This window comes from Piliocolobus tephrosceles, chromosome X (genome assembly GCF_002776525.5).
Source record: "Piliocolobus tephrosceles isolate RC106 chromosome X, ASM277652v3, whole genome shotgun sequence".
In the NCBI taxonomy this organism is placed as follows: Eukaryota; Metazoa; Chordata; class Mammalia; order Primates; family Cercopithecidae; genus Piliocolobus; species Piliocolobus tephrosceles.
The window spans coordinates 71,566,197-71,590,704 of record NC_045455.1 but is presented as its reverse complement, the minus strand read 5'-3'; the positions used below and the strand labels follow the sequence as shown (position 1 = coordinate 71,590,704).

Genomic DNA, 24,508 nt, shown 5'->3' with positions numbered 1-24,508 from the left:
AGATCAGGCAGCATTGTGTCTTCTTTCCTTTCCCCTCATTTGACCTGATTAAACCTCCAGCCTTGGCCCAAATCTTTTCCATGGGTATCACGACCTACCTTGCATCCCTTCAGCACCATGAATCACCAGTTGGTAAAAATATTTTGGCCGGCAAGGTGGCTCATGCCTGCAATCCCAGCACTTTGGGAGGCTAAGCCAGGCGGATCACTTGAGCCCAGGAGTTCGAGAACATCCTGGGCAATGTGGCAAAGCTCTGTTTCTACGAGAAATACAAATAATTAGCTGGGTGTGGTGGCCCGTGCCTGTAGTACCAGCTACTTAACAGGCTGAGGCAGGAGGATCCCTTGAGCTGGGGAGGTCAAGGCTGCAGTGAACCATGATTGTGCCACTGCACTCCAGCCCGGGTGACAGAGTAAGACCCTGTCTCAAAAGGAACTGAAAATAATGCTTAGAAGAAAGTGGAGTGATCAAGGATTTAGGAAAATCTGCAGTAGCAACACATTTGGGAGAGAAGTTGCTTACATTTGACCCTTGAAGGATAATGTTTGGTAAAGAGCTGACATCGCAAAATTCACGGGATTAATCTTATTTTTGAGAATTGTGGAACTAAAGATCACTCTGGCTTGAAGAAGAGAAATTATGTTTTAGGCATTTAGACAAATAGTGTCACATGTCTATACATATCTACAAGATGACTTTCTTTAGAAAATAGTGGTGGATTGATGATGGGGAAACAGTGCTCTGGGTTGAATATTTTAAAAAACCTCATTCTAAAATGCAAAACTCATAAAAAAAAAAAAAAAAAAAAAAAAAGAAAAGAAAAAGGAAGGAAGAAAGAAAAGAAAATTATCAGTAATTTCAACCATCTGTCAGTGTTTTGGAAATATTCCTTCTGGCCAACAGGATTATATACTGCTTCATTTGCTTCAATTATATTAGAACCATTTTCTCCAAACGAATACATATTTTCTATAACATGAAATTTTAAACACTGTTTTGAGATAATTTTAGACTTAATAAAACTTGCAAGAGCAGTTCAGGTATGTTCTTCACCCAGCTTCTCCTAATGTTATCATCTTACCTAACCATGTACAATAATCAAAACCAGGCAATGAACATTGGTACAAAACTGTGACCTAGGTACAGACCTTATGTGACTTTCTATGTTTTATTCTATAATTTTCCCCACAAATGTCCTTCTTCTGTCCTAAGATCCACTTCAGGATCTCACATTGCATTGAGATGTCTTGTCTTCCTAGCCTCCTCCAAAATGCAATGGTTCCTTAGTCTTTCCTTTGTCTTTTATGACACATTGACACTTTTGAAGAATACTGGTCAGTTGTTTTGTAGGAAGCTCTTCAAAGTGAGTTTGTTTGATCTTTTTTCATGATTAGAATGACATTTTGCGTTTTTGACAAGAATACCACAGAAATTGTATCCTGTCTTCAACCCATATTGTCAGGAGTTTCATGATATTGACTTTGATCAGTTGGTTAAGGTAGTGTCTGTCAAGTGTCTCCACTGTGAAGTTACTATTACCTCTTGTTATTCATAGGTGAAGTTACTATTCCCTCTTGTTATTAATAGATATCTCAGGGAGATTCTTTGGGATTATGCAAATTTGTTTCTCCTTTAACTTTCACCCAATCATTTTAGCATTCATCCTTAGATCTTGCCTGCTACAATTTTTACTGTGGTGTCCTAATGATGATTTTTTTATTTCTCTCACTCATTCTACATTTACTGACTGGAATTCTTCTGTAAGATAGAAGATTGTCTCTTCTCCACCATTTATTTATTCAATTGTTTATTTATAGCAGTATGGACTCATGGGTATTTATTTTATTCTGTAAATTATGATCTAATACTATCATTATTTATTTTGTTGCTCAAATCTACAATATGATTTAAATGGTAGAATAGAATTACATGTCTGTACCACAAATTATTATTATTATATATTTTGAGACAGAGTCTCTGATGCCCAGGCCAGAATGCAGTGGCGAGACCTTGGCTCACTGCAACCTCCACCTCCCGGGTTTAGGAGATTCTCCTGCCTCAGCCTCTCAGGTTGATTACAGGCATGTGCCACCATGCCTGGATAATTTTTGTGCTTTTAGCAGAGACGGGGTTCGACCACGTTGGCCAGGTTGGTCTCGAACTCCTGACCTCAGGTAATCCGCCCACCTCAGCCTCCCAAAGTGCTGAGATTACAGGCCTGAGCCCCCGCGCCTGGCCTGTACCACAAATTATTGATCCAGTTCTTCAGTGTTGGACATTCAGGTTGTCTTCAGTTATTTGATGCCATTAATGATGTCTGAGATACACACATCTTTGAATTTTTTATGTGTTTCCATAAATTAGTTTTCTAGTAGGGGAATAACTGGATGTTGGAGAAGTTTACTTATGCTTTTGGTTTTGATCCAAGAGGGAGAAATTGTCAACATGCCAACATGGAAATCATACACTCCACACACTCCACCCAGACTACCCAGCTGTGCGCAGAGAGGTGTAAATCCAAGTATCCTGCCGGCAGGGTGATTTAGCTCAGTCGTCAATAATCTGTACAACACATAACAATAAAGTTATTGATGTTGAGGAAGATACTTCCGGTAGGGGCATTTCTGTTTCCATTGGGTCCTGTCGTCTCCACCTTCTACGCTTAAACCGGAAATAGTCGTATCCATTTAAAGCCACGTCTGTACTGGCCTCGGTCCCGCCCCCCCACACTGCCGAACCGTTTCCGGGGTCAGGGCATTCCGGCCCGCCCCACCGCCGGTGCAGTGCTGGACGCTCCGGTTCTCCCGGAAGTGGCCTGGGTCTCGCTGTCTGGGTCCCCTCCACCTCGCTGCTGCTGAAGGCCGCGGGGGCGGCGGCGATGGCGGAGGCGGCGCTGCTGCTTCTGCCCGAGGCGGCGGCTGAGCGGGACGCTAGAGAGAAGCTGGCTCTCTGGGATCGGAGACCGGACACGACGGCGCCGCTGACCGACAGGCAGACGGACTCGGTGTTGGAGCTGAAGGCGGCGGCAGAGAACCTGCCGGTGCCAGCCGAGGTGAGGTGATGGGCAGGAACTGGGCTGGGGCGACGGGGCTGGGATTCTCCTCGGGCGTCCCGGCAGGACCCCGGCCTCACCAACCTGTGCCCAGGATATCTCTCCACTCCTCCTTGGCCATGGTGGCGGATCCGGTGGGAGGGGCCTCTCACCTCCCAGGCTGTCAGGCTTCGCGCTGCCTGCGACCCCGACTCTAATCCTGCCCAGGGACGACTGTGGGGGCGTCCGGCGGCTGGTGCTCGCCGGAATCCAGTCCTCCCCCAGCAGCATGGAACGGTTGACCCTGAGCCTTGCACCGAGCGTCTTGCCCCCAGACAACGGCGTCCTATTAGCCGAGGCGTAATCTTGCTGCCCACTCTATCCCAGAAGGAGAGGCAGCCAACCCGAGGTGCTGTGCTGCAGGACAGTCTCCAACGAGTGCTCATTTACCGCCTTAATGAATCACCTAGGTTGCTTTGTCCATGGGGGTCTTGGGGAGACCAAAACTTGGTCCTGAGTGACAGTTTCATTTATCGCACATTGAACTATGAGCTCTCAATCTAGTGCAGGTTATGGGTGATCAGATTTATTTCACCTATTGCAAAGCAATAAAAATGAATTTTATTTGAAAGGAGGCTCAGTACATTATTAAGCAGTGCTGGTTTTTGGTTTTAGTGTCAACATGTTTGATCCACTTACCATTAGAATATTATGCACTACTGCTTCTTGTGTAATTCAATTCAATTAGTTATAATAGCAGGAAGTAGCATGAATTGTCACATGTTTGACAAACTTTTTCCAGTTTTGAGGGCCAGGTTTAGGAGGATTATTTTATATAAGCAGTGGTGATAGTTAATTTTGATGTTGGAAGCATTCTTTTCTCTCGCTCTGTCGCCCAGGCTGGAGTGCAGGGGCGCGACCTCGGCTCACTGCAACCTCCACCTCCCGGGTTCAAGCGATTCTCCTGTCTCAGCCTCCCGAGTAGCTGATCACAGGTACCTGCCACCACGCCTGGCTAATTTTTTGCATTTTTAGTAGAGATGGAGTTTCACCCTGTTATCCAGGCTGTTCTCGAACTCCTGACCTCAAGTGATCTGCCCGCCTCGGTCTCCCAAAATGCTGGGATTACAGTCGTGAGCCACCGTGCCAGGCCTGAAGCATTCTTTTTATACGATTTGGAATTGTGTCCAAATGCAGATTGAGTTTAGAGTCTTCAACTTTTTCTGTCCTCCAACCTTAGAGGTTGGATTTAAACGTTCTCTTCACATTCAGTGTTGTATGCTCTGCCATCAAATAGGCGTTCTTTCTTGGGTTTCTGTTTCCACCTCTAGGATGTGGTACCGGAAGTGGATCTGAAATAAACAAAGGAACAGGTGGAAATTTCTTTGGCTTGGCTATCAAACTCTTTTATATGCTGGATAATAAAAGTTGTTTGCTCTGTAAATTTTCCAGTCTGTGTATAATTGATTTGGCTCCTTACTGCAGCAGGATGCTTGGACTTAATAGCAGTGGGGGTTTCATGGGGGAGATGCATATTCTCCAAAAAAATTTGTTTTCATTGCCATGGGTCATAAACTGTTATTTCTTATTCTCATTGAGCATGAAGGAGAACGTTTGGAATGAACTAAATGGAGTCTTTCATTTTCATCCCATTCTTTCATATTACCATTGGCCACATGCAGTCTTTAACATATGTTATGTCCCTACTCTGAGTTAGGTATCGGAGATAGATAAATAGGAAAGACGAGATCCTTAACCTCATAGAGCTGACATAATTGTGGGGATCATGATTATGGAAAAAAAGAACAAAGAAGGTATGTTCAGATGGTGGTCCATAATATAAGGAAAATCAAATAGGATGGTGTGACAGAAAGGGATGAGGTGTGCCCTTTTAGAGAAAGAGGGAAGGCCTTTCCAAGGAAGTGACAATCTGAGATGAGAACTGATGATGGAATACCTGAAGCTAGCCTTATAAAGACTTAAGAAATAACATTGCAGCTGGAAGAAAGAACAGTGTAAGGTCATGGGTAGGGGATGAGCTTAAGGAGTTCAAGAATTCAGTGAGGGTCTTCTGGTATGTGCAGCTCAGTATTGGATTCCTGTGAGAATGCAATAGCTGAGGCCAGATGCTGTGGCCCACGCCTGTAATTTCAGCACTTTGGAGGGCCAGGGCAGGCGAATCACTTGAGGTCAGGAGTTCAAGAGCAGCCTGGCCAACATGGCAAAACACCATCCCTACTAAAAATACAAAAATTGGCTGGGTGTGGTGGTGCATGCCTGTAATCCCAGGTACTGGGGAGACTGAGGCACGGAAATCACTTGAACCTGGGAGGTGGAGATTGCTCTAAGCCGAGATTGCACCGCTGCACTCTAGCCTGGGTGACAGGCAAGATTCTGTCCCCCCAAAAAAGAATGCAATAGCTGAGCTGGTTATGCACACATCCTGGAATCTTTGAGAAGGCAGTTCTCATTGCTCTTCAGCTTTACAGCCCTCATTTTCCTTTTCTAAAGTGTTTATGTGTCTGTTGGGAAGACTTTGGAATTAATTTTTTTAGCCCTATTACTACTCTTTTAACATTGGCACCAAAAGAGAGTGCCACAATTTTCATTTTGTCCCATCAGTGTAACTCAAGGATTTTCTGTAGTGTTTCACAATTGTCACGAGATAAATTACTTCCAGAACAACTGGAACTGAGCAGACTAGTAGAATAGGAAGAGGCCAACTAACCCTAAGTACATATCATAAAGATGTTAACTTCTCTTTTATGAAAGAGAACTAGTCTTATCTTAAAAAAGAATTATACCCTTTTTTTGGCATTAGAGAAAATAATTTACAATAGAATATTAGGTAGACTTTTGTAGCCAGGGCAAACTTATTAGTAGTGAGGGGCCTATTTCTGTTGAATTTAGTAATTCTTGATAAAATGCTAAAATAATTTACCCCAACATTTACCTATAATTTACTGTTACAGCTGTTGTTTTCTTGTAGGCTATGTGACCTTAGATGTGATGTTTATCTTTTCTAAGCCTTAATTTTCTTCTTTATAAAATGGGGACTTAACTCATGGTGAGTACTTATCTCATAGGGAGTTGTGAGAATTATGTGAAATCACGTATGTAAGGTGCACATGGCAAGTTACTTGCTAGTATTACTCATTAACATCTAAAAATAATAGATTAGAATCCTATGATGCTGAGGTGGTATAGGTGTCATTCGGACCAAAGGTAAGAAAAGGAGAGGTTAGGTGCCTTGAGGAAGATGCTGAGACTCCACCTATACCTCTTCAGTAATTTGCTCCAAACAGAGAACATAACATCAGGTTTCGTTTAGGGAATTAATTGATCAGATTGATTATAAAAGTGGTTTTCTCCAACCCAGAGCTCTGCAAGAAGTAAAGCTTGGGGGAGAGAGGTATGTTACTTGTTATTTCATGGACCTGCTTAGCTGGTCAGGCAAAACTTGAGAATTTATTGTAGTTACTATTTAATGGTAGTGTCTCCATTTGCATAAACTATACAGTAGCTCTGCAGCACTGGCCCACCAGCAATCTAGAACTGTGTTCTCTCTCTAGTGGTATCTGTCTGCTCCATCTGGAAGCCAGGACAGTGCTGCTAAGCAGGAGGCATTCAGTCTCCTCCTCCTTACAAGTGAATGAGAGGTCAGAACAGGAAAGTGTGTGATACCACCACATCCCTTTTTGACTTGTCATTCTATACCAGGTGTTTTGAGAAAGGAAGACAGCTGCCTAGTCTACTTAATGGGGGCATTTCCTCATATGCTATTAAAAAGCAACTTGTTTTGCTACTTTAAAAAATGATTTCTTTGAATTGTTTGCATTATGGCTTCTCTTGCTTGGTTTGAGAGAAGATGGTTTTGTATTAGAACCAGGAAACAGGGAGCCTCTTTTTGCCTCTAGTTTTTCAAGTTCTTATGATTGAAAAGTAGTATTTGCACTTGAAGTAATCAAATAGAATACTCTTATAAATTTAGAATATATTTACTCGCATCTAGGTTACATAATATGTCTGGAATATCTGTAGTAGTTTCTCAAGTACAGTTTTCAAATTATTTATTTTCTAAAGTTAATTAGAAGATAAAACTTTTTTGGTTCAAGATAACAGACTGAGCACACGTGTATGACACCCCTAGATCCCTTTGAAATGACAGTAATAAATGTGTGGCACACCAAAACCAAAGATGGTATCAATGAACCTGAAAGTTGGACATATTGATAGAAGGCAGGAAACAGATTTTGAAAATGATTTTGAAAATGATTCTAAAGACTTAACCACAGAACCAGGTGCAAATATTATAAAATTTGATAATCTAAAAAAGAGATAGTACAGGTGACAGAATTTGAGAGTAAACAGGGAAGAGATATAGAGGTACTAATTTCTTTATCTTACATGGTGAAGTAAGAGTGTATAGATAGGACCTAAAATTGATGAATTCAAACACAAAGCAGTAAATCTTTTTTTTTTTGTTTGTTTAAGAGTTGTAGAGTTAACATAAAAGAATACTAAAAATGGTTAAACTGGTGAAAAATGAGGGTGGTGGAGAATGTTACTTTTCATTTTAAGTCTTCTGATGATTTGGATTAAAAACAAGTATATTAATATATTTTGAATACTTTTCATAAAAGATTGATCAAAAATTCAAAAGTATTTCTTTAGTTCCTTCCACTTTTATAGTTCTTCATTTTACCCTCAGACTCCTTAGAAAAACTTCTCAAAACATAAACATTGGTACTGGGTTGAAGAAGAAGAATTGGACGAGCAGGGGAGAGGGAAGAAGGGAGACTTGCTTTTCACTTAAGTATCATTCTGTATTCTTGGGACTTTTAAAATAAGCAGCCTTTATAGTTTAATGACAAGTCATGACAATGTAAGAGTAAATTCTGTCTTTTCCTTATACTCTGTTGAAGAGACATTTTAAAATGTTGCATATTAAGTGAAAAAGGCCAGGTGTGTATACTGTTATTTGTGTTTAAGGTATACTTCCTTTGTATATGCATAGACCATGTTAGAAAAGATACTTAAGAAACTAGTAACATTGATAGCCTGCCCCTGAGGAAGAAACTAGATGGCTGGAGAATGAGTACAAGGGGAAGGAGACTTTTCACTGACTCCCTTGAGTTTTGTGCCTTGAGATTTATTACCTATTCAAATAAATACACTTAAAAGGACAGCTCTATGTGTTATAAATGATTCTGGAACAAAAGGAATTATACTTTTTATCTGGAATTTGTTATATATTGTGAGGTAGTATTAGAATTATGCAGTGGAAGGCCTCATGAACTCTGATGGGAGAATATGATTATTACACTACTTATTAAAAAGGTGAAATAATGTAGATGCACTTGCAGTTATAAGAAATAATACTGAGAGATCTGTACACTTTCCCCAGTTTCCCGCAATGGTAACATTTTGCACAACTATAGTATCTGGTGTCACAACTGGGATTTTGACATTGATCTACATTCTTTCGGATAGATTTATAATCGTTTTTCTCAAAAGAAATTGAATTACAGATGGATATGGGTCTAGGTGATATTGGGACTGAAGTTTGCCAGGTCCTCTGTGTATTTTCAGTTTTTTTGGTGGTTGTCTTAGGATTTACAATATACAGATGGTCCCTGACTTATGATGGTTCAGCTTATGACTTTTGGCTTTATGTGAAAGCTACATGTATTCAGTAGAAAGTGTACCTGTGGTGCTGGGCATGGCAGTGAGCCACAGCTCCCAGTGAGCCACATGCTTTTGACTTAGGATATTTTCAACTTCCGATGGGTCTATTGGGCACAACCCCATCATAGGTTGAGGAGCGTCTGTACTACCTTAATTAGTCACAGCCTACCTCTAACTATTATACCACTTCATGTATATAGTATAACAACCTTACAGCAGGATTCTTTGGCTGGGCACGGTGGTTCCCGCCCGTAATCCCAATGCTTTGGAGGACTGAGACAGGAGGATCGCTTGAGCTCAGGAGTTCAGGAGTAGCCTGGGTAACATAGTGAGAGCTCATCTCTACAAAAAAAAAAAAAAAGAAGAAAATCAAAAAGTTAGCTGGGTGTGGTGGTGCTTGCCTGCAGCTGCAGCTACTTGGGAGGCTGAGGCAGGAGGATGGCTTGAGCCCCAGAAATCAAGGCTGCAGTGAGCTGTGATTGCACCATGGTACTTCAGCCTGGGTGGCAGAACAAGAACCTGTCTCAAAAAAACACCCCAAAGAGTATGCTTCCATTTCTTCCTTTCCCTGTTTTGCGATATTGTTTTAGGCATTTTAATTTTACATATGTTATAAACCCACAGTACATTGTTACTACTTTTGCTTTTGACATTTCTTGCTGACTGATTAAAAAAAGAAAAACTGTCATATGTACCTTCATTTTAATCATCTCTGCAGCACTTTAGTTTTTTGGGTAGATATGTGTTTCATCTAGCGTTATATTCCATCTGCCTGAAGAATGTCCTTTAACATTTCTTGTAGTATAGGTCTGCTGGTAATGAATTCTCTCAGTTTTTTTTTTTTTTTTTTTTTTTGAGACAGAGTTTCGCTCTTATAGTCCAGGCTGGAGTGCAATGGCATGATCTCAGCTCACTGCAACCTCTGCCTCCTGGGTTCAAGCGACTCTCCTGCCTCAGCCTCCCGAGTAGCTGGGATTACAGGCACCCGCCACTACACCTGGCTAATTTTTGTATTTTTAGTAGAGACAGGGTTTCGCCATGTTAGCTAGGCTGGTCCTGGACTCCTGACCTCAGGTGATCCACCTGCCTCGGCCTCCCAAAGTGCTGGGATTACAGGCGTGAGCCACCGCGCCTGGTGCTTCTGTTTGTTTTAAGCAGTACTTATTTCTCCTTCATTTTAAACAGATAATTCTCTATAGGTGTAGAACTCTGACTTGAGTGTTTTTCTTTTGACATTTTAAAGACATCAGTCTGTTGTCTTCTGGCTTGTGTTTTTGATGAGAAGCCTGCTGTAATTTTTACCTTTATTTCACTGTGTAGAATATGCCTTTTTCCCTCTGGCTGCCTTCAAGCTTTTATCTTTGGTTTTTAAGAGTTTGAATATGATGTGCATAGAGGGGTTTGCCTGTGTGTATGTGTGTATTCTACTTGGGATTCTCCGAATTTTGTAGAGCTGTAGTTTTATATCTTTCATTATTTTTGTAGAATTCTCAACAGTTATTTCTTCAAATATTTCTTCCACCCTGTTCTCTCTTGTTCTCCTTCTTTTGGGATCCCATTTACACATAATCATATAATTTGATACCATCACACAATTCTTGGATGCTATGTTCAGTTTTTATTTTCCGGGTCTGTTTTCTCTGTATGATCCATTTTGGGTGATTTTTATTGACCTAACTTCAAGTTCACTGATTTTTTTTCCCTTAACTGTGTTGTGTGTACTGATGAGCCCATTGCAGGTATTCTTCATCTTTGTTACCATTATTTTTATTTTTCACATTTCCTTTTGACACAGTTTTCAGTTTTCTGTTGAAATTTTATATCTGTTCATACTGCTTATTTGTGTGTTACAGCAGAGCCTTTAACATGTTAATTACAGTTATTTTAGATTCCTTGTCTGTTCTAGTCTCTTGCTCATCTGAGGCTGGCTCTGTTGATTGCTTTGTCTTTTGACTGAGCTGTTTTCTCTCTCTCTCTTTTTATTTTTTTCAAGACAGAGTCTTGCTCTGTCGCCCATGCTGCAGTGCAGTGGTGTGATCTCAGCTCACTGCGAGCTCCACCTCCCGGGTTCACGCCATTCTCCTGCCTCAGCCTCCCGAGTAGCTGGGACTACAGGTGCCCGCCACCATGCCCAGCTAATTTTTTGTATTTTTAGTAGAGATGGGGGTTTCACCGTGTTAGCCAGGATGGTCTTGATCTTCTGACCTCATGATCCGCCCCCCTCGGCCTCTCAAAGTGCTGGGATTACAGGCTTGAGCTACCGCACCCAGCCTGTTTTCTCTTGTAATGTTTGCCATCTCTTTTCCCCATGATTTGTCACAGGTGAGCCAGTGCTTGCAGCCTGTCTCTTCCTGGAGGTGCCTGTCGCTGCCCAGATTTTTATCTGCTTGGTTACTCTGCAACACTGATGGATTCAAGACTAGTTATGATCTTGTGGATTATTTGAGTTTTTGTTATTGTGAGGGTGCAATCAACATTTCTTTCAGCTTTCTTCATCCTAGCCTAACTTTCATGTGTTTTCTGGTATATTTTCCAAATCTGAGCCTGATCACCCCAGCACCCCTTAGATACTATGTAAACAGTGCTGCTATTGAATTTTTCATGATCTATTCATATAGAACTAAATTTTACTGCTAATAAAATATAATTTTGTAAAGACAGCTTTACAAGAAGTCAATTAGATTTATAAACTTTGTTGCTGCTAGTAGATAGGAATAATAATACTAATAATATCAGTACTCAAATGTATTGCTTACTGTGTGTCGGGTCTGTGCTAAGTGCTTTACAAGCAGCATTGCTTCAGGTGGGTTACCTTGAGCCTTGGGTGGCTCCCCAAGGAGACAGCTCATGTTGCTCATTGGAAGGTTTCTGCAGAGCAGGTGTAGATGCTGCTTATCCCAGCACAGCTTCCTCTCTCCTCCAGAACCCCTAGTGGCAGCACACAGTTGCTGATGACACTTCAGACTCAGGATAAATTCTTACTGGATTTGAGAAACTTAATTCTTGCTGGGCCACAGTCCTTTTATACTCAGGGATTGTGTTACCATTCAGAAAGAGTTTCCATGAGCAAGTGATGCCCTTAATGAGGCCTATTAGCCTACACCCAGGACCCTCCTGACTCTTGAGCCAGCCTCATTTGTGGGGAGAAGACAGATCAAGGACCTTCCTGAACACTTTGTCTGCAGCTTCCCGGCATTCCAACAAGCTGATTTTCCCACATCTTTGTTTTCTTTTTTACTTTTTATAGTAGCCTTATGATACGGATACTGTATCTGTGTCAGCTAAGAGAAGAAATTGAGGATTAGAAACATCAAGTAATTTGCCCAATGTCACACAGCTTGTAAATGAACAGGAGCAGGATTCTAACTGGGCTGCATTGTAATGTACTTTACTATACCATAAGTATAGCCCTATTTGAACCCATACACAACCCTATTTTTAAAGGACAGTGTTTCTAAATTAGTGGTGCATTTTGTACCTAGCTTATTTTAGCTTTGAAGAGAAAATGCCATCTTCAGATGAAACTTCTATATTTAGAAAGTAGACAGGGCAGCAACTTCCTAAGACCTTGGATCATGTCTTATATCAGTGGACCTTAAATGTCATAAACTAAGAACTGAGGGCTGAAAACTGGAATTGAACCTAAACAATTAGGCCCTTTTAGTTTCCCCAGCATCTATTTTCCCTTTGTTTTGGTCTAAAAACAGTTTGTCTGTATGACTATAAATAAACACCTGGCCTTTCTTTGGTAGTGGAGAACTAGAAAGTACTGTAGATCTAATATTGTCAAAGTGAGACCTTGTCAGTGGGCCTTTTCTGAAACTGATGGGAAACTCTAAAATTTTATTCTTCTTATTCAGTTGTAACTTCAAAATTTGTCAGCAGGAAAGTGTGGTGAGATGTGCCAGTGGGTAGGTGGAAATGGTAGGAGGAGGTAATGTTTATTTCTAATTAATTCTTGGGTGTGATTTATTTATTAATTTTTTTAGACAGGGCCTCACTCGAGTGCAGTGGCACGACCTTGACTCACTGCAGCCTCCACCTCCTGGCTGAGGTGATCCTCCCATCTCAACCTCCCAAGTTGCTGGACCACAGATATGTGCCACCACACCCAGCTAATTTTTATTTTTTTTTCGTAGTTTTAGTAGAGACGGAGGTTTCACTATGTTGCCCAGGCTAGTCTCAAACTCCTGGGCTCAAGTGATCCACCCAACTCTGCCTCTCAAAGTGCTGGGATTACAGGAGTGAGCCACTGAACCCAGTCATTGGGTGTGATTTGTTAATCCTGTTAGTTGGTCAGACTTTTGTGTTAGATACCAGGGAGGGCAAGCTACTTTCAATAGCACACAGGTTTTCTCGTTGCCTGGTGGTAGTTCACAAGAGGCTCAAGTGAGAAAATGTGTGTGGATTAGCACAGATTTACCACCCTTCTTAGAAAACTAACTCACACCAGATGTGGTGGCTCAAGCCTGTAATCCCAGCACTTTGGGAGGCTAAGGTGGGGGGATCTCTTGAGCCCGGGAGTTTGAGACCAGCCTGGGCAACATGTCTAGACCGCCAACTCTACCAAAAATACAAAAATTATCTGGGCGTGGTGGTACGTGCCTGTAGTCTCAGCTACTTGGAGATTGAGGTGGGAGGATGGCTTGAACTCTGGAGGCAGAGGTTGCAGTGAGCTGAGGTGGCGCCTGGCATGTCAGCCTGGACGACAGAGCAAGACCCTGTCACCAAAAAAAAAAAAAAAAAAGCTTACTAATGGTGGGACATCAGTGTCATGTTTATATTTTGAGACTAGCATTTAACATAGAGCCTAAAGTGTTAGTATTATATAGTATTTATTAACTTAATATGATTTAATAGAAAATATTTCTTTCTATTTCAAAACAACTGAGATGGAAACCCAATCTTGAATTAAGTTCAGGTAATTTTCAAGTTACTTAAATATCTTTGTGACTCTCTTTTTTCAAGCTTCCAATTGAAGACTTGTGCAGTTTAACATCCCAGTCACTGCCCATTGAACTGACTTCAGTAGTGCCTGAATCTACAGAAGACATTCTCTTGAAGGGCTTCACTTCCTTAGGAATGGAAGAAGAAAGAATTGAAACCGCACAGCAGGTGAATTGCAGTATCTTTTCTAAGGATGTTTGATTATTTCAGATGTCTCAAGACAAGGCTGATAAAAAAAAGTCTTAATTAAAAGTTCTGAACATTTGTCACCATAGTTAACAGCAAGTCTTTCTAGAACATTCTTGATTTTGTGTTAGTTGTGGCTGTTTAAGTGTTTTAAATGAATCTGTTGCCCAATTATAGTTATGATGTATGTGAAAAACATGATATTCCACATTTGGATGTTGATAGATTATTGAGGTTCTAATGTCTTGTGCCCTTTCGACTTCCCCCAGTGTTTGTCTGCTGTTAACCTGTTCCCTCAGTGTGTGCATGGGTACCCCTCCATCTCACTCGTTGCTAGGTAGTCCCTTTTTTAAAAACCTAAGTATTCTTTTAATATTAACACTTGTAGTTATTTTTCAGTAATTTAGCATGTGTAACTTTTTCTTGGTTTTTGTTCATTCCTCATTAGAAACCTAAGCTTATAGTAGTCTCTTCTGCCACTTTCCTTGTCTCCTCTTCCTTGTCCTATTAAGAGTCAAAGTTGAGGCATTTACCAAATAAAACATAAAGTACAAGTATTGGAACTGGATTGTATATATAGTAAGTCGAGAGAGGCAGTTCTACAAACCGGTGAAGAATTCCAGCTCCTGAGCTAGGCTGACCTGCACCTGAAAGTCAGCTCCATCATTTAACATTTTTGTGAGCCTAGGCAAATTACTTAGCTTCTTAGATCTTTAGTTTCCTAATATATAAAACAGGAATAATTATATATTATTTCGTAGGATTTTTGTGAGCGTTAAATAAGATAATGCATGTAAATGCATTGTGTAGCAAGTACACAGTAAATGCTCAGCAAATTATAGCCAAGGTACATGGCAAGCCTCTTGTATACCCATGACATTGAATCTTACTTGAGATTCAGTGTTCTCAAGTTCACTTGAAGGTAGTCTTGCACCACGTCTATGAACTAGTTTGAACTGCTTAAAAAAAATCTTCTGGATGAAACTTGTACCTGTTCTCCCTTTAAAATTAAAAAAAACTGATATACTGACTTATAATTTATGTACAATACTATGTATTCATTTTGAGTGTCAGCTCAATGAGTTTTGAAAAGTGTATTTACCTATGTATGTAACTAACAACCATAATTAAGATATAAAACATTTCTATCACCCCAAAAAGTTTCTTCATACTTGTTTAAGGTCAATTCCCCACACCCCCCTTTTAAATAATAGACATTTTTCAGGCCAGAATTCAGATCCAGGGCTAGCTGATACCAGAGTCCATATGCTGTTTTTTTTGTTTGTTTGTTTGTTTTTGAGATGGAGTCTTGCTCTGACACCCAGGCTGGAGTGCAGTGGACGATCTTGGCTCACTGCAAGCTCCACCTCCCGGGTTCACGCCATTCTCCTGTCTCAGCCTCCTGAGTAGCTGGAACTACAGGCACCCGCCTCCACGCCTGGCTAATTTTTTGTGTTTTTAGTGGAGATGGGGTTTCACCGTGTTAGCTGTGATGGTCTCGATCTCCTGACCTCGTGATCTGCCCGCCTTGGCCTCCCAAAGTGCTGGGATTATAGGCGTGAGCCACCGCACCCGGCCCCACAGTCCATATTCTTAAACCACTCTGTAATATTATTTTTGAGTTATAGCCTCACAGTTCTTATTAGATAACGTTAATATTGATATTTGCCCAAAGCACTATACTACCTACTCAAATTTTGTAAACGATTATAGCAAGTAGGCATTAGCCTATTAGGAAGTAATATTCATTTTTTACATATTGTATGTTTAATATTCTTCCTTATTTGACTCTGAAAATGGCCAGTTTTTTTTTTTTTTTTCCCCAATCCTTAAGACATCTGAAATGGCCTTTTTTTTTTTTGAGACGGAGTCTTGCTCTGTCGCCCAAGCCGGAGTGCAGTGGCGCCATCTCGGCTCACTGCAAGCTCTGCCTCCCGGATTCATGCCATTCTCCCGCCTCAGCCTCCTGAGTAGCTGGAACTACAGGCGCCTGGCTTATTTTTTGTATTTTTAATAGAGACAGGGTTTCACCACGTTAGCCAGGATGGTCTTGATCTCCTAACCTTGTGATCTGCCCACCTCTGCCTCCAAAAGTGCTGAGATTACGGCATGAGCCACTGCGCCTGGCCCTTTTCTTTCTGAGACAGAGTTTCACTTTGTTGCCTGTGTTTAAGTGATTCTCCTGCCTCAGCCTCCCGAGTAGCTGGGATTACAGGCATGTGCCACCAGCCTGGCTTATTTTTGTATTTTTAGTAGAGACGGGGTTTTACCATGTTGGCCAGGCTGGTCTGGAACTCCCGACCTCAGGTGATCCACCCACCTCGGCCTCCCAAAGTGCTGGGATTACAGGTGTGAGCCACCACACCCAGTGAAATGGCCAATGTTTTAATATCCTTTGCTTTTCCTAGCATATGGATATTGTGGATATAATTAAATTTTCTTCTCCTGGCTTAAAACTGATTATGGCTGAGCCCTAAACAATAAAACTTGGATAGTGTCTGTCCTTTTGACTTGCTGTTTAGCATGTAGCCACTTTAAATTTTGTCAGTTTTAGTTTTGTTCACAGTATAATGCTCTATTTTTCCAGTTTTTCTCATGGTTTGCAAAGCTACAAACTCAGATGGATCAAGATGAAGGAACTAAATATAGGTACGTGTATCTCTTGCATTTGTTGGATATCTTAATTTTTAGATCACAGTCATCTGAAGCATTTCATAATCAGTGTCTTTAAATAAAATTAAGGTATTAAGAAAACTGTAACAGCCATATATTCTTTAAGAACAGCCAGTGAGAAGATTTGGGTCTTTAAAACTGTTATTTAGATTAAAAACAAAAAGAGAATTACATTATAATTAATAGGTTAGGAGGAATAGATGTTAGTTTTCAGAAAACTCCAGAAAGAACTAGGTTCAAGTAGGAGTTTCAGAGGAATTCCAGGAGGTGTTTGTTGCTTTTTAGAAGGAGAAACATCCCTGAAAGACTTTCAGGATGGCCACTTCGGTTGGTTGTAACTATACTTCTGTCAGTGGATGTTGACAGCATGGGGGAAATGACAGTGTACAGTTTCTAGCTGACTGTGGGGGCTGTGGGTCGAGTGTTCACATTCAGTGTATTGATTTGTTGGTGGCTATTATTGCTAGGCAATGTGGTAGAGTCTTTAATATATGATCCCCTTTAATCTTCATAACAGCTGTGTGAGGAAAGATACTACTATTCTTATCCCTCCTAACCTATTGATTGTAATGTAATTCTCTTTTTGTTTTTAATCACACAACTGAGGCCTGGAAATAATAAGTAACTTGCTTAATGTCATGCAGACTGGGGCAGAGCTAGGGCTTGGACCCAGGTCTTCTAATTCTAAGTCTAGAATTCTTTCTATGACATCACACCATCTTTCAAAGAGGGAAGTGATTGGAAGGACTGATCTTACTTGGTGGCTTGGGATGGCTTTGGTGTCCCAGTCTTTAGAAGTTGAGCCAGTGATTTATTGCCTTATATGTGAAAAGCCAGGTTATGGCTTCAAGGCTAATTCCTTTTGTTACTTATAGTATTAGTGATTTGCCTTCTTAAATATTGAAACAGTTCGTGACATAACTTTTGGTACATTTCTTAACATAATCAACTTATGTGTGTAGGTCAGACTTTCCTCCTGAAATTCGAACGTTTTGGGAAAAATGAGCCTTTGTTGTTTTTTTTACTATGCTTATTGGGGGAAAAGATTATTGCCAATCCCCTTTTGGTTCTGTTTTCTAGACAGATGAGGGATTACTTGTCTGGGTTTCAGGAGCAGTGTGATGCTATATTGAATGATGTAAACAGTGCTCTTCAGCATCTGGAGTCTTTGCAGAAACAGTATCTTTTTGTGTCCAATAAGACAGGAACCCTACATGAAGCCTGTGAACAGCTCCTAAAAGAGCAGGTAATTTGGAGTAAGAAAGAGGGTCAGTTGTTATATTTAAATTTTAAAATAGATGAATATAGTTTTATTTTAATTTTCTTAATTTCTCCAAGATGTTCAACTCTGCTGTGTTTGAGGCCTGTGCTCAGCATGCAGATTGTTACACTGACAGCCTACTTTTTAAGCGCATGTGAATAGCAATGGCAAGCCTTCTTATGTTTTGAGCTGTTAGGTCTCAGTACAATTTCAGAATGTAGTGGCTATATTGGTTTGCTCTGTCCACTCTGTATTACTGACACTTTTATTTTATTTTATTTTATTTTTTTTGCTCTGTCGCCCCGGCTGGAGTGCAATGGCTTGATCTCAGCTCTTTGCAACCTGTGCCTCCTGGGTTCAAGCAATTCTCCTGCCTCAGCCTCCCAGGTAGCTGGGATTACAGGCGTGTGCCACCATACCTGGCTAATTTTTGTATTTTTAGTAGAGACAGGGTTTCATCATGTTGGCTAGGCTGGTCTCAAACTCCTGACCTCAAGTCCTCTGCCCCCTTCGGCCTCCCAAAGTACTGGAATTACAGATGTGAGTCACTGCACCTGGCTACTGACACTTTTCAAAGAAGTATAGTGAGGCTGGGTGCGGTGGCTCACGCCTGTAATCCCAGCACTTTGGGAGGCCCAGGCGGGCAGATCTTGAGGTCAGGAGATTGAGGTCATCCTGGCTAACACAGTGAAACCCCTTCTCTACTAAAAATACAAAAAATTAGCTGGACGTGGTGGCGGGCACCTGTAGTCCCAGCTACTTGGGAGGCTGAGGCAGGAGAATGGTGTGAACTTGGGAGGTGGAGCTTGCAGTGAGCCGAGATTGCGCCACTGCACTCCAGTCTGGGCAACAGAGTGAGACTCCAAAAAAAAAAAAAAAAAAGCATAGTGATTATACTAATGGTGCGATTTTGAAAAGATCAACTGATTGATTATTTTTGACTTAGAGCTAGAACACTTAAGTTAGTATATCTCAGAATTTTCTCTGTATGTACTTCTGTGTGTTTTAAAAATGTGATCATTTATTATTTTGTGAAGAGATATGAAATTTACTGTAATATTATTGCCTATTTTAGTTCATGATTGTAGAAATACTTGAGCTGTATTCTTATATCTGATATAACCCTCTGTGTCTAATGTAAATCTATTTAGTGTAACTTTGAGATTGGCATGTTGATTCTTGTATTCTTATAATAATTGATTTTTCTCTTTTAAAAAACGCAAGTCGGAACTTGTTGATCTGGCTGAAAACATTCAACAAAAGCTTTCCTATTTTAACGAATTGGAAACTATTAACACAGTAAGCATTGTTCTTTACTTCTTATAAAATTAGTGATTTTTATTTTATTTTTGCCTTTTTTCGTGTAATCTTTAAATCTATAAATTGGCTTGAGTGATATTTTAACTTAGCTTGCTTGCTAATAGATATTCCTATTTGTAGACAGTGGAGATACCATTACCAGTTCAGATTTTTAAATATTTGAGTTAAGGTGTATTTCTTAAATTGTATTCTTGGTATTCAAATCTCTTTATTGGTTACCTCTTGTAGTTTCTTATTTGTAAGCTTTGAGGAAGATTGTAAGAAGAAATATTCAGTTTTAGATTTTGCTATGGTTGTGCTACTATGATAGTAGTCAAAACCTTTTTGAAACTTATTCTCATGTTTAGTTTGAAGAAAAGTGTAGTCCTCAAAATGTATACTTGTATCCCAATAAAGTATAATAGTTCCAATAAAGACAAGTATGTAAATTATATTTCTGTTTCTGACTCATAAATTAATCATAACTGTGTATAAATCATGTTATTAAAATCATTTAATGATAGGTATTTAGTTTGTTAAAGACATAACTAAAACTAGTGACTAGTTAACAGTGGAATGCAGTGGAGAGTAGTCATTGCCAAGCTATTTCTGTATCAGGATAAGAAATGATTGACTGGTTGTATTTTACTTTCATAGTATGACTGTTAAATGTAATATGACTGCTAGTTAATAATTTAGCCTTCAGAAAAATCACCGTTGTTTGCAAGTAGAAAAATTGTGTATATTGTATACCAGAAACTGAGAAATCTAGGTATTTCATAATATTATTTGAATATGACATTGTATAGTGGGGTAATATGTACTATGGCCTAATTCATGAAGAGTACCATTAAAGCTTATTAGGAATAAACTGAATTAACTCAGTATGCTTTTTCTATTTGTCCCTTCTTTATTGTACATGTGGGCTACGTTTGAGGATATTTTGGTGACTTTTAAAATTTGTTATAAAGACCTGTTATATCCTAAAGGCAAATATGCTGACTCTGATCCATAGTTTCCAACTTTTATCTGTATCATTTTTTGTGAATTAAGATTGTTTTCTTTTTCCCTTAAAGAAATTAAATTCCCCTACATTGTCGGTGAATAGTGATGGATTTATACCTATGCTGGCCAAGTTAGATGATTGTATAACATATATCTCATCTCATGTAAGTCATAGTATTTTTGCATGTTTTAAAGAAATCTTGATTCCTATTCCTATTTTTTTTGTGTTTTTCAACTTTTCTGTATTTAGCAAACATTCCTATTATATCACTTTTTGTGCTGTGATTATTTCTGCCCAAGGGAAAAATATGTCTTTGTAACATATTAAAGAAAAGTTGTAGTGAATTCTTAGTTGTTATTAGCAGTGATGTAAAAAGTACTTCTAGCTCCTGCAATGGCCCCTGGAATGGAATGCGTCCTGGCTGACTCAGCTTTATCCCATCTAACAGGATGAGCCATTTTTAAATTGTTGGCGTCTTGACGTGCTAGATATTTCTTTGGAAACAGAAAGTGTTACTTGGGGGGAAATAAAGGGACAAGCCCTTTGATTTAATCACCCTCTATTTCTGTTTCTTCAGGATTTATTGCTGTGTTTATTTCTCCTAACTCCTATTCTTTTCCTAGTTGGGCCTTACATATTAGCCTTGAAGTCCGTGGGGTGCTGAAAATATCTTTTGCTAACAACTGCAGATATGTATTTAGCTCCTACTTTGTGCCAGGCACAGGGGGTTTGACTGTGACTAAAACAGTCACAGTATTCATCTTCGTGGAGTTTATGATCTTTATGAAATCTGTTTTTGAACTTTATATATTGTTTTACATAGGGACACTTTCGTTTTCACTAAAAGCTTGTTTTTTGTCTGTGTTCGTTTCCACTTTGTAAATCTTTCTCTTTTCCTTACAGCCTAATTTTAAAGATTATCCTGTATATTTGCTGAAGTTTAAACAGTGTCTTTCTAAAGCTTTGCACCTCATGAAGACATATACTGTGAACACACTACAGACCCTCACAAATCAGTTACTGAAAAGGGTGAGTTAACTGATCTCAACAACAGGTTTTTGTTGTCGTCGTTGTTTTTGATTCTTTCATCTTCCATCATCTTTGGCTGAGATTAGTACTTTGTAATTCCAAAAAATTTTTACCTTTTGTTAAGAATATGTACTACACCTGTTTATTTATAGTAGGGAAAAATGACTATGTTATAAATATCCCTTGCAAATGTTATTTTCAAATAATGTTTAATAGTGTGAGAAGTATTTCGTACTATATGATGAATAATAAGATACAAATCATTTGTCTCTTAAAACATTCCTTTTCTGTCTTTTTCATGGAAATATTAGAAGGAAATATACCAAAATCATAAAAGTGGCTCTGAGTGGTGGGATAATTTAATATGCTTTTGAAGCATATTCATATGCATAATTATGCATCTCATAATGCATAATTTAAATTTTCTTCTTTACACTTTTTTTGTATTTTTCAACTTTTCTGTATTTAGCAAACATTTTTATTGAGCACTGCCTAATGCTTGGTATTTTATTAGGAACTGTATAGAAACAAAGAGGAGCTAATAAGGTCCCTGCCCTCATGGAGCTTATATTCAAAAGAAATAACCAGTATAGAAAGAAGCAAATCAATTAGTTAATTACGGATTGTAGTTGATTCTAGGTGGAAAATTAACAGAGTGTAAGCTTAGAAAATAAGAGTAGAATAAGCTAGATGGTCATTGAAAACATTCCTTTCCTAAGAAAATAAAATCATAAACGTTATGTTTTGGTTTTTAAGTTTATTTTCTGAAGAATGTGGAGTATCTTCTTGAACTTTCCATTCAAAGCTTGTGATGTTTGACTTGCAGTTTTACTGTTCACATTGTTCTTAGCTGACATACCAACCAACCTATGTATTTATTTATTTTGCGAAATTTTCAGTAAGTTTAGGAAACTAATATCTCATAAATACTGGTAGCTATTATGTGCTAGTGCTTTACTATTGAGCTGCACCAAACCTTTAGGGTTTAATGGATGCACTGAGTCTTAGAGGGATGAAGTACATGGGCCAGTGTCCTACATTCAGTGAGTGGCAGAATGTGAATCTCAATTCGGATCTGTTTACCACCAAAATTTAAATAATGTAAGGTTAATTTCAACTATAAAGGAGAGAGAGATGACAGTTCCATTTAACTATTTCTCATTTGTACCCATAATAATATTTAATCTCCCTCAGATTTTTCTCCCTAAGCTTTGGTTGGTATGCAGGCCAAGCAGTAGCCATAGGAAATGGTTTCTGTTGGGTTTTCTGCATGATTATTTGTTTGCTGATGATCTTCCTTCCCTATCCTCCCCCACGTTTCTTTAGGATCCTTCATCTGTACCTAATGCAGACAATGCCTTCACATTGTTTTATGTGAAATTTCGAGCTGCTGCCCCCAAAGTCAGAGTAAGTCTATAGACATAACTAGGACATTGCTATGAAATTTGTTCATCCAGCCCTTTTGAAGTACTATTGTATATTAGGCTCTTTGTTTATACTGAGGAAGTGAACTTGAATGAAAGGTTGACATTGTCCTTCCACATTATAGCAGTGTATCTTAGTGTTGTGTCTAGGTTCTTGACGTCCACAGAGCAGGAAACATCTAGCTTTTCCTATGATGCTCAGGGACGGTTTCTAGATGAAGGTGATAGACGAGTTTTGAAAATTTGACTGGTGGTCGTGAAGGGACCAATAAGGGTGTTTTGATAAACAGAGAACAGCACATGGAGGGAAGGTTGTAGGAGACATAAAAGACCTACATTTTGGGAGAGATCTTTATACTTCAAAGACTCTCTCACGAGGGATGTTACATGTCATGCTAATTTAGGAAAAGTAGACAATCAATGAAGTGGTGTCTTAAACAGAGGAGTTATTTGGTCAGATTTGCCAAACAGACATGTAAACCAATGGAACAGAATAGAGAACTCAGAAATAAATGCATGCATTTTCGGCCAACTGATTTTTGGTAAAGTCACCAAGAACATTTAGCGGGGAAAGGTTGATTGCTGGGAAAACTAGATATTCATATGCAGAAAAATGAAACTAGACCTCTATCTCTTGCTATATACAAAAATCAAAATCAAATGGATTAAAGACTTAAGATCTGAAACTATAAGACTACTAGAAGAAAACATTTCCCCTAGGGGAAATGTTTTAGGTAGGATATTGGTCTAGGCCAAGATTTTATGGCTAAAACTTCAAAAGCATAGGCAACAAAAACAAAAATAGACAAATGGGGCTATAATAATCTTAAAAGCTTCTGCCCAACAAAGGAGACAATCACCAGAGTGAATAGACAACCTGTAGAATAGTAGAAAACATTTACAACTATTCATCTGACAAGGGACTAATATTCAGAATATACAAGGAACTTAACAGAAGAAAACCCTAAATAATCCCATTAAAAAGTAGGCGAAGAGGCTGAGTAGACATTTCTCAAAAGGAGACTATACAGATGGCCAACAGGTATATGAAAAAATGTTCAACATCACTAATCATCCGGGAAATGTAAATCAAAACCACAGTGAGATGTCATCTCACCCCAGTTAGAATGGCTGTTATCCAGAAGACATAAAATAAATGCTGGCGAGGATACAGAGAAAAGGAAATTCTTATACGCTGTTGGTGGGAATGTAAATTACTACAGCTATTATGGAAAACAGTACGAAGATTTCTCAAAAAGCTAAAAATAGAGTTATCATACTATCCAGCAATCACTCTACTGGGTATTTATCCAAAGGCAAGGAAATCAGTATATCAATGGGATACCTGTGTTGATTGCAGCACTGTTTGCAATAGTAAAGATGTGAAATCAACCTAAGTGTCAATCAGTGGATGAATGGATAAAGAAAATGTGGTATATATAAACAATAAGATACTATTCACCTGTAACAAAAAATGAAATCCTGTCATTTGCAGCAACATGAATGGAACTAGAGGTCATTATGTTAGTTAAATAAACCAGGCACAGAAAGACAAATACCATATGTTTTACTCATATGTGGGAACTAAAAAAGTTGGTCTTGTGGAGATGGAGAGTAGAATGATAGATACCAGAGGTTGGGACGGGTTGGGTGGAGGGGAGGTGGAGAGGTTGGTTAATGGGTATAAATGTACAATTTAATAGAAGAAATAAGTTCTGGTGTTCAGTAGTGTAGTAAGATAACTATAGTTAACAATTTATTGTATATTTCAAAATAGCTAAAAGGGAAGATTTGAAATTTTTCAAGCACAAAGAAATAATAGATGTTTGAGGTGGTGGATACTCTAAACACACTGATTTGATCATAACACATTGTATCCATGTATCAAAATATCACATGTACCCATAAATGTGTACAATTATGTATTAATAAAAAAGATTAAGGATGCAATATAAAAAATGGAT

The 24,508-nt window shown here is 39.1% G+C and overlaps 1 protein-coding gene across 2 annotated transcripts in view; it reads left to right on the top strand.

Annotated features, from left to right (window-relative positions):
• Positions 1–2,175: 2,175 nt before the first annotated feature.
• Positions 2,176–24,508, top strand: part of COG3 (component of oligomeric golgi complex 3) — a 71,820-nt gene continuing 49,487 nt past the window's right edge. The window contains exons 1-8 of one of the 2 annotated variants that reach the window (XM_023187334.3): positions 2,176–3,052; positions 13,688–13,834; positions 16,440–16,501; positions 17,606–17,771; positions 19,011–19,085; positions 20,162–20,254; positions 20,995–21,120; positions 22,447–22,527. In XM_023187334.3, coding sequence (XP_023043102.1) covers positions 2,879–3,052; positions 13,688–13,834; positions 16,440–16,501; positions 17,606–17,771; positions 19,011–19,085; positions 20,162–20,254; positions 20,995–21,120; positions 22,447–22,527 — 924 coding nt within the window. In that variant the 5' untranslated portion in view covers positions 2,176–2,878. The remainder of the gene's footprint in view (positions 3,053–13,687; positions 13,835–16,439; positions 16,502–17,605; positions 17,772–19,010; positions 19,086–20,161; positions 20,255–20,994; positions 21,121–22,446; positions 22,528–24,508) is intronic. The other variant, XM_023187335.3, reaches the window with a different exon arrangement.